Raw genomic sequence first — 10,543 nt, forward strand, 5'->3', positions numbered from 1 at the left:
CATCTTAGGCCTAGGCGTGTGACTCGCAGTTGGTACCATTTTTGTAAATAAATCAGAGTTACGGGTTAATTGCGGAAATTAGCATGGATATAATATTAACATACTTATATTCAAAATACGGGATTTTAAAATACCCATTAAAGTTTACAAAAGATTTCATGTTCATTAAACCACCATTTACATATATTTTTATCAAAAGATTTATCTGAGCCATCAGATCGCCTAATGGCTACTTCGTTCCCAAGCATCTATCATTCGTTACCTGTAAAACAGTTTAAAAATACGTCAGCAACACATGCTGGTGAATAAGCTGACGCATAAAATATTTTATTTACTTATTTACCCCTCGAGACATAACTTAGGTCTCGGCCCATCGTGGCTTAGGAATAATAAGTAAAAAACGTAAAACACAATTACAAACTTAAGCTCGACTCGAAACTGCTTAGTAAACACCGCAACGTTCGAGGTTACTTAGCTACCATCAGTATACACATGATTACCTCTCTCGGACATAACTTAGGTCCGGCCCGTCATGGCGGAGGCATATAACCAGGTGTGCCCACCGTCTACCACATATGAAAGGAACCAGACAAACGTACACGACAGCCTGAGGGCTAGTGATTACTTTTGTGCATAATGTTTTAGAGATACATAATCTCATGTAATCAATTTAATTGACTCGATTAAACTAGTTAAAAGTTTCGGACGTATTCACCTTTTAAAATGATCAGCTTCACTTCACTGATCGAGTTGTCTTTGCTATCTCGGACCTATAGTACGAGTATAACCATTCATTATTACTAGATCAATAATTTATCTTTAGACCTTTAGTCCTTTTTGTATAATCTTAACATCGATTATATTTTCTTTTCGAACCTTTAGTTCAAAATATCCTTCTTTATTATATATATTCAAACCTTTAGTTTGATTATTTAGATTTTCTAAACACTACGCTTCTTCCTCTTGAAGAAAACATATACTTTATTTCTTTACTTATTATTTAAGAAACTCAAATAATATTAATAACAAAGAATTACTTGAATATTAATTTCATTATAATTTCTTTGTTTATTCTCGAGGTATCGAGTATACCCTCGACTAAGGCCTAAGCTTATTTTAATATTATTATAATATTTACTCGGGCAGAACCCCTACTTTGATTGGCTTAAAATTCTCAAACTCTCGGGCAACACCTTCACATTTGCACGTTTATCGAGAAAATAATGATCAACCCTTCTTGAACGTAAATCGAGGTACGCCGGTCTTCGAAGCTCGTCGGCACGCACTTCGACGTGGAGTGTTGATTCGTCTTGTGGTGGCACGTACTTTGAGGAAACGTCGGGGTTGGGCAAGGTTTACGAGATACGAGGGTCGGTGGCACGCAAAACAAGGTAGAAAGAGGTAATTCTAGAGAGAGAGAGAGAGAAAGTTGAGTGTGAGTTATGAATGAGGGCTGGTGGCCCTATTTATAATCGCTGGCCAGATGACCCATCGCGATACGCGATGGGTCATGCCAAGAATCCATCGCGTATCGCGGTGGGTCAGTGATCAATTTTCAGAATATAATAATGCATCGCGATACATAATGGACCATTCGGAGATCATCGCGTATCGCGAATAGCTATGTCGCATCATAACTAGCCTTGCCACGTGTGCCACGTGGCTGGACACATGGTGGGGCACGTGTCACATGTCTCAGGCCTCGTCATCGCGATACGCGATAACGAGTTGGCTTTATGGTATCGCGTATCACTACACCGCCCATTTTGGGTTTTTGTGACATACCCCTCGCGATACGCGATGTGTTGTCTTTCTGATCCATCGTTATATAACGATGGATCAAGAAATCTCGCTTCCACTTTCCAAAAACATAAAGGTGGATCTCAAGCGGCGATGCGAGCGTGCGAAGTGCGCCATCAAAGTGCCACATTGCGCCATCGCCCTTCGTCGTCGCCTTCGCCCGAGCCCGTGCGCATTGGGTGCTCTGCACCCTCCGTTAGCACCACTGGTGCATCCATGGTTTAAAAGAATATTATTATGGAAACTCTTCTTCTTATAAAGAGCTTCCAAAAGTTTCTCACTTTTCATGTGGGATGAACTTTATTTTACTTATTTATACCCATGTGAAGGTGTCCTATTTCCTTCCTTCTTTCCATGTGTGATGGATTTCCATTCCCTCATTTTCTTAATTATGGAATTCTTCAACTTACAATCTATATAAATTATTTCCTTACCATATTTAAAATATTTTTGGGTTCTTCTATTTTTAAAGTTGACATTTTTAACCCAAAATATATATGTTATATTCGGATACTTTTGAATACCCCTAATTTGTAGGTCTCGATGCCGGATCCGACACAAACGAACGAATTTGTTGATAAACGTTCGAGATGGGTGTGGTAAATCAAACGATCGAAAAAATAATATAAAGACATATAGATTGTGAACGATCTTGTTATCAAATGCAAAAGATTAAATATATAACAAAATGAACCGACCCCACCCAATGTGAGCTCCCCTTGAATGGGTGATTTACACCATAAGAATACACACATAAAAACTAACAATGAAGTCCTATTTATAGCTAAAAGCAAACATTCTAGAAGATCTCCTCCCCGTTGAAGATAAACGCGTGCACTGAATCTCTTGTCTTGTATCAGGATTTCTCGTCCACCTTAATTATTTGCTTGACCATAATATATTTAACGGGTTTCACATTTTGATATCGCAAGTCACAAATTATTGTCCTTACATCTCCAGTTTGGAAAGTTGAACTTGATTATCGATGCAATAATTTTCTTCTCTTTTTCTATAACATATGATGAATTACAAGTATTGATTATTGTTAATCTTTTTTTAAACGACCAACTAAATAACGCCGGGTACTCCGTACGCGGACCCCATTGGCCAAAGGTAGCCCGAGCCGGCCACTATTCCGGACGGACGGAGCCCCTAGCGGTCCACCCTATTGAGGGATTCACCGGATAAAACCCGACCCCCACGCCCGCCTAATGGCACGACATCGAGGAGCCGGTAAAACCGGGTGAGATCAGGACTCGAACCCTAGCAAGCCAGGGTCATCCCTCATATCTCCCATATAAATTGGTGATAGTGAGGTTTGAACCCATACCTCTCACTAGTAAAGTGAATGCTCTACCATCGAGCCACATTCAATTTATAAATTTATTTTCTTTAATGTATTAGTAACTGAACATGGAGTCGGAGTTGTGTTAAAGGTCCACAAAGTATTAACTTCCGATTTGGTAGCATGACTCCATTGCTCAAAGACGTGGGTCAACGCGGTCCAAAGTCATATTATTATTATTATTATTATTATTATTATTATTATTATTATTAACAATACAAGATCTGCAATCTTATTTATCATGTTTCTCCATGTGAAAATAAAGGTGTTTATTTGTAAATTATGTTCTAGACAAGGATGCACTGCCAAATAGGTAAAATAAGAGTTACTTAGTATAAAACCGAACATGTTCGTGTTCGTCTATATTCGTTCAATTAAAATCTAAACGAACAGTTCATGAACATAAACAAACGTAAACGATATAATTGAACAAAGGTAAACAAACATAAGTGAAAATATATGAACAAACATAAACATGTTAGTTCGGTTCGTTTATGTTCGTTCATTTAAAATCTAATGAACAGTCTATGAACATAAACGAACATAATTGAACTAAGGTGAACCAACATCGGATGAAGAGATATGAACAAATATAAAGGAACACAAAAAATATAAATGAACACAAACTAACAATTATAAACCATTTAGTAGATGATTCATTTAATATGTCATTCAAAAATATGAATGAACATAAAAAAAACATAAATGGATCAAAAATAGGTCCAAGTATATAATTTCTTAATGAATATAACAAACTTCCTTATATTAAATTAAATTAAAACAGATAATTACAAAAATATAATTGCAAAATGATTAAAAACATAAACTTAAATAAACCCGCGTGATAAGCGGGCTAAAAGTAGTTACTATAAAATGTTCAAAATACTATTATAATAAAATGTCCAAAATATTATTATAATAAAATGTCCTTTTATTCAAGTATTCGATTGTATGCTCTGTTTGTACATTTACACACAAATTCAGCATGATAAACTCGAATACGATAGTGATGATGACGATGATAACGCCTTCCGCTGATAAACCCTCATGGCAATGTATAATCAAAATCCTCTTACTCCTTAAAGAATGTATTTTTCCGACTTTTGCAAGATTCAAGGTAACTTTGCTTGCCAAAGATGGGGACATCTGTTGATTTGATCAAATCTACCAGCAAGGGGAGTTTTATAGTAACAATAACTGAAATCGGCAAGCATGCAAATACACATATTGGTGCCAACATCCACGGTCTTTGATCACAAAAGACAAGGAATAATATTGCACCAAAGGCGACAATCATTGCAGTTGTAGAGAGGAATAATGTGAAAAGACCCAAAATCAGTCTTCTTGGTAAACTGAGTAAAAATCTTTTTCGGAAAAACGTGCAGTGAGGATTGATAAGAAAAGTAACTGCGCAGAAGCCGCTGTAAATAGTGAAAAGGCATTGAATAATGCAAAGATAGTGAAGGCAGATTCTTTTCTGAACACAGGGAAGCCAGAGTCTTGATTGCTTCCACCAGGTACAGTGATTGCTGCTGCAAATACAACTGTGACGATTAATGCAGCTGTGATTTCCGCCGTTGTTTTCATCCACTCTTCTCCTTGCTTCATCAACTCCTTGTGTTCAATGGTAAACACCATTGCTGGTGTTTTTCTATCTTTATTCTTTTTTATAAGTTCTAAGGGTAACATGAGCTTCTCTACTTCCTGTAAAATATAACCGAGTTATAGTCAATGCATGATGATGAATGATATGTTTTTTGTAACATACCTCACGCCACATAAGCTCACGTTGTAGTTGAAGTGCTGCACCTGTAGTACGACTGAGTACAAATGTAGGTGCCAATCTTCCAGCCAAGTGTACAAGATTATTCCCGAAAGAATCCCTCATTGTTCTATAAGACTCCGTTCGCTCAGTTATATGATGGATAAGGTTGTATACCTTTTCTGAATGGTTTATTATAGCTAACTGAATAATGTTATGCCCTTCTTCATCCTTGCAGTTGATTGTTCGAGGCGATTTAAAAAGAATTTCATCAACAACCTCGTAAGTTCCTTGGCGTACGGCTTCAAGAATTGGTTTTCTGTAACCATCATTTGATATGCCCATCTTATTACATATCATGTTCAAAAGCTTCTTTGCTTCTTTGTACTCTATTTTCTTCTTCTCTATATTCTTTATTGGGCGCACTGAAAATCAGAAAATGAAAGCATAACATGATGATTGAACAGTTCCAAAATAAAAAAGCTCAAGTTTCCATATTTAGATGCAGGTATGTAATCACTTACCGGTAGTTGCTAAAACTTTCCAAAAGAGAAAATACAAAATAGAGATGGTTAAAAGAAGCAGCCGAAAGAGGATAAAAATCAACTGGCATGCTGGAGAAAGTATGGCCATTGGGACTACACAAGAAATAACCAAAATTTATTTGATGCTAATAGGAATAACGCCAAGTGTATACATACTTGACTGCTCATCAAGTAATATCATGGAGATTTTTTCTAACTAGCTGAAACACGTGTTTGTATATTTATAGTGAAATAGCAAAAAATCTGTCACAGCTGTTTTCGGACTAACACAGTTAAAAGCTGCAAAATGAACATAGTCGAATAAACGTGTGTGACTTACTATACAATTTGTTTTTGAAAAAAAAAAGTTAGAGAAATACATGGATAGATAAAAGATTCCATTGATCCAAGATCAGTTGGGAAGGTTACAGTTATTGCCATCAATGTATATTTCATTCTCTTAGCAGATATTGGTGTCCTTTTTAGCAATTCCCTTGCTAAATCTGCATAAATTAACATGAGAAAGAATGAGCACATTTTAAATTGCTCCAACGTCCACACGATGTAATAACTTCTGGTGAATCTTTAGATGACCTGAACTCAACATTAAAAAAAAACATGTTTTGTTTTGCGTTTTTGTGTTAGATTATAATCTATCTAATATACAAACACGGTCAGGTTGACATCTTTACATCATTTAATGTAAACAAGTTGATCCATCAACTGATTTATAATTACAATAAAAAGTAAAACGATAACAACCATACCGAGTAGTAATCCCACCAATAGCTAAGCTATGAGTAGGGTCCGGGGAGGGTGAGATGTAGGCAAACCATACATGTATCTAAAAGGATAAAGAGTTTGCTTCTATTGAGACCCCGGCTCTAGTCAAGATTTGCTTTTAATGAGACCCCGGCTCTAGTCAAGAGTCGTCTACATCTGCCTCTACCCCTCCTTCCCTCCATGGTGAGGATTTCTACTACTCTAATTGTCGTTATCTCCTCCCTCCTCTTCACATGCCCAAACCATCTCAATATTCCCTCTTTTATCTTATATGATATTCTACCCACCCTAGCCTTTCCCTAAAAACCTCATTTCTTATTTGGTCTAACTTTGTGTGCCCACACATCCACCTCAGCATCCTCATTTCTGCTACCTCTATTTTATGCACTTATGCCTTCTTCAAGGCCCAACATTCAGTCCCAATAAAAAATAAAAAAATATATATTTTAGATGGTTAACCCACAACCCATTTATGACAAATTTAACCTATTTATTGCTACCGGTTTATAACTTGATTACAAATCGTCAAGCCGTTTACAACCCGACAATATAATTATTTGGGTCACATGATTTCAAATGTGTGGAGGCTAGCGTCTCCAAGACAAGAAAAAACATATTTTGTTTCATCAATTCAATCCCCCAGTCTGAGACACATATACTAGTAACTACTCACCATATTGTTTTGTGAAAATAGCTGTTTGGATTGCATGGATTGCGTCAACTGTACCAGAACTTGAATCAGAAGGTAGTTTCGTGCATTTCAACAAATATTTAGATGTACTGAGCTTCCAATTGGCATTAGAAATATCCAATGGTGACTTCTGATAATGGTCAAGAATTACCAACAACTCTTTCCTCTTCTTAACCAAGAGTTGAGCGGCGTGTGTGTTATCAACCATCGCAGCAATGTGTAACGCTGTTCGGCCCTTGTGATTTTTGGTTTCGATATCTTTTCCGTCTTTTAAAAACTCCAGAAGTTTTTCCACAAAACTGTTGTGGCCCCTTTCAACAGCTAAGTGAAGGAGTGTGTTGCCATTAGCAGTGATGGGCTCTGTGGCTGCAATTTTATGGACTTTCAATATGAATTTTGCTGTCCACCAATAACCTTCAACGACAGCTTCGTACAACTCATTCTTTAGTCTGATGCTATGTGTGTTATCCGTAACGCCTCTGAACAGTTCATGTCCGAACATAAATCCTACCGCATCTGTTGAAGCATCTCATTTCAATATTTTAAATAATTAAAATAACAAATAAAAATCGTCACTTGTAGAAAATTACTCGACCCTGCCAAAACTCGATTTACTGTGGGAAATCAAATCTAATTTGTGGTGGTTAATGGACTGCGTACCTTCTGTATTGATAGCGCTACCACTTTTTATATCTCCTTGTTGAGTTAAGGATTCTATCTCTCTTACTGAGGATTCTGTATCTCTTTCTCGTAGATCAAAGAAGGATTCTGTATATGTTTCTGGTGTATTAAAGTATTCCGTATCTCTTTCCGCAGGTGAATCATAGAAGGAATATGTGTCTCTTTCTGCAGTTGATTTATAGAAGGAATCTGTGTCTCCTTCTGGTGTTTTATAGAAGGATTCTATATCTGTATCTGATGAATCAAAGAAGGATTCTATTTCAAGACTGTATATTTCTTTGTATATAAAGAATACAAAGGAGAAATTACATGGACTTATTCCAGGGAGCTATTATATAAGTACGTTACAACAAAACTTTGATTATTTGACTAATTGGGTGATGCTTCTCAGCGCCTTTTAATTTCCATCCAAAAGTCATTGAAACTCTCTTTTGAAAAAAGAACAAACCAAATATTTGTTTATTATTGTGTGGAAATTACATTTCGAGAAAAACATTGGTTGGATCTTTATTTCTTGATATATATTTATTTATTTTTTATATTACTGAAACAACCATTTGAGAGAAATATGTGAACAAAAGATTCCGAAGATGAACAAGAACACCCTTCTTACGAAGATGATCATAACATACAACATAAAGAACACTCTGCATGCTTGTGTTTTAGTTTATGATGTTCAAGATATTGTGTTTTAGTTAGTGATGTTCCAACATTTCATTTATTGTATTTAAAAAAGAAAATCAACATATTGTGGTTTAGTTCTTGATGTTTAACATACTATGTTTTACTTTTTAAATGTTGTGAATTTTTTCTTGTCATTGTGTTTTAGTTCTTGAATAGTGTGTGTATTTTCTTGTCACTATGTTTTTAGTTTTCGTTTGATTGTGTTTTAATTCATAGTTTATATTAATAATCTGATTAATTGATGATAAAAGTACCAAATTTACATTTTTTCGATAGGATTTTATTTAATCTTGCCCCGATCAAGGCTAAATTTAGGAATTCACATAAATAGTTTGATGCATTTCTTAAAATAACGCAGTAGACGATTTTCCCTTCTAGCCCATATTACTCTAATTAAAATTTAACACGTTTAGAATTTGTCAAATTTTTCATCTTGGCCATTGAAACACTCCATCCAATATCCAATGGTCAAAATTCTTTCCTAACTTTCTTAGACACTAAGGATAGAATAACCACACCACATTCAACCATCTCTACCACATCCCCCTCAGCCCACAGGATAGCTGCCACTCCCATCTCAAGTGAGAAATCGAAGAAGTCGCCAGTGTTTCGAGATCCTATCCTCGTTAGGATTAAGGAATTGGAGGAAGCGAATGAGAATCGTGCCAAGCAAGAGCTCATGTTGAACAAGTTCCTCAAAGATCAACAAGCTATAAATCAAGAAGTCACTCGACAACGTGACGCTCTAGTTGATTAGTTGTACAAGAAAGACGTGATTTGGATCAAGCTCAAATTGCAAGTCAAAAAGATTGGATTGACATGTTGCATCAAAGAATCAACAACCAGCAAGAGTTAATTAACAAAAGCTCTTTGCAAAATGCTAATCAAACATGTTGGGTTAGAAAAGCTTGAATCAAGAGTTACCAAGCTGGAGACTGATCTTCTTTCTTCCTCCACATTTGTAAGAAACTTTAGAAGGGAACTTGATTCAACCCTAGATAAAGTTTGGATTGACTTTGAGTTAGTGGATTGGAAGGTGGGACAAATAGAGATGTGGTGTAACACCCCCAAAATTTCGATCCAAATTTGACAACTAAGTAAAGTTGAAGGATCAAAATTATTCCCTAAAATAAGTGTTGGGAAAATTTAAAGAAAACAAGATCATTCTATAAGGAAATAAAATATCCCATAAATAATGTCACATTATGTTAAGGATATGGAATAAAGAAATTCCATCCAACATTGAAAGATGTAAGAAAGTGGAAGCATTCCACATGGGTATAAATAAGGAAATTAAAACCCATCCCACATGGAAAGTGGTAAAGAAATGGAAACTCTTTATAAGAAAGAGATTTTCCATAATAATATTCTTATATATATGCCTAGCATGCACCCAGTGGTCCTAGCGGAGGGTGCCTGACGCGCACAGCGCACGGGCTCGGGCGACAGGCGTAATGTGGCGCTTTGATAACGCACTTTGCAATGTGGCGCACGCTCGCATCGCCGCGAGCCGCTTGAGAGCCGCCTTAGTATTTTTGGACAATGGAAGTTAAACCTAGAAGTAACAAGCTACCAAAAGACAAGGGACTAAAATTGAAAAATGATTTTAAGGGACCATCGCGGTACGCGATGAGTCCAAGGAAACGGCCATTGCGTACCGCAATGGCCCGTGATGACTCAGGGACACGTGTCACACTCTGGTGACACGTGGCAGCAGGGAAGGACACGTGGCAGGCCACGTGGCTTCATGCAGAAATGGCGGCGTCGCGTACCACGACGGCCTAACAAGAGGACCCATCGCGTACCGCGATGGGACTCAAAATTAACTATAAAAGGGGAGGCTCACGTCCATTCCCCTACCACCTCCCACACTTTTTCTCTCTAGAAATACTCTCTCTCACTGCCTCGGTTTCCGTTCTCCGACCCGACAATCATCACATCGTAATCTGTGCCATACACCGACAATACCTCGAAGTGCATGCCACCAGAAAATAACCCAACATTCTATCTCGAAGTACGTGCACATCATGACGGCCAACATAAGCCTCCTCGTTTTGTGTGCCAACCTCGAAGTTCGTGCTAAGCCCCGAGGTTCTGACAATCTAAGCACCAGCACACCACATAGAGTAGAAGTGTTGCTCGTACAAACTTAAGTATATAACTTCGAATACCAGTGTAAGGTAGGGGTTCTGACCTAAGTCATTATTTTATTATTATTATATGGCTTAGACCACAGTCAGGGATATAGCCTATGGATATAGCCTATGGATATA

At 37.0% G+C, this 10,543-nt stretch overlaps 1 protein-coding gene across 1 annotated transcript; it reads right to left on the minus strand.

Annotated features, from left to right (window-relative positions):
• Window positions 1-4,277: 4,277 nt before the first annotated feature.
• LOC143580906 (uncharacterized) lies at window positions 4,278-5,268 on the minus strand. The gene is made up of 2 exons (XM_077063815.1): window positions 4,914-5,268; window positions 4,278-4,849 (listed from the first exon to the last, which is right to left on the minus strand). Exons 1-2 carry the CDS (start codon window positions 5,265-5,267, stop codon window positions 4,481-4,483), a joined length of 723 nt encoding a protein of 240 aa, XP_076919930.1. The 5' UTR covers window position 5,268; the 3' UTR covers window positions 4,278-4,480.
• Between the last annotated feature and the right edge of the window lie 5,275 nt (window positions 5,269-10,543).

This window comes from Bidens hawaiensis, unplaced genomic scaffold (genome assembly GCF_021521415.1).
Source record: "Bidens hawaiensis isolate Kalapana, Puna unplaced genomic scaffold, B.hawaiensis_p1.1 tig00030762_1, whole genome shotgun sequence".
Lineage (NCBI taxonomy): Eukaryota > Viridiplantae > Streptophyta > Magnoliopsida > Asterales > Asteraceae > Bidens > Bidens hawaiensis.

Coding starts and splice junctions, on each gene's coding strand:
- LOC143580906 (XM_077063815.1), bottom strand. CDS start 5,267: ATGATATGTAATAAGATGGGCATATCAAATGATGGTTACAGAAAACCA. Junction 4,850..4,913: donor GTGAGCTTATGTGGCGTGAG/GTATGTTACAAA, acceptor TATATTTTACAG/GAAGTAGAGAAGCTCATGTT.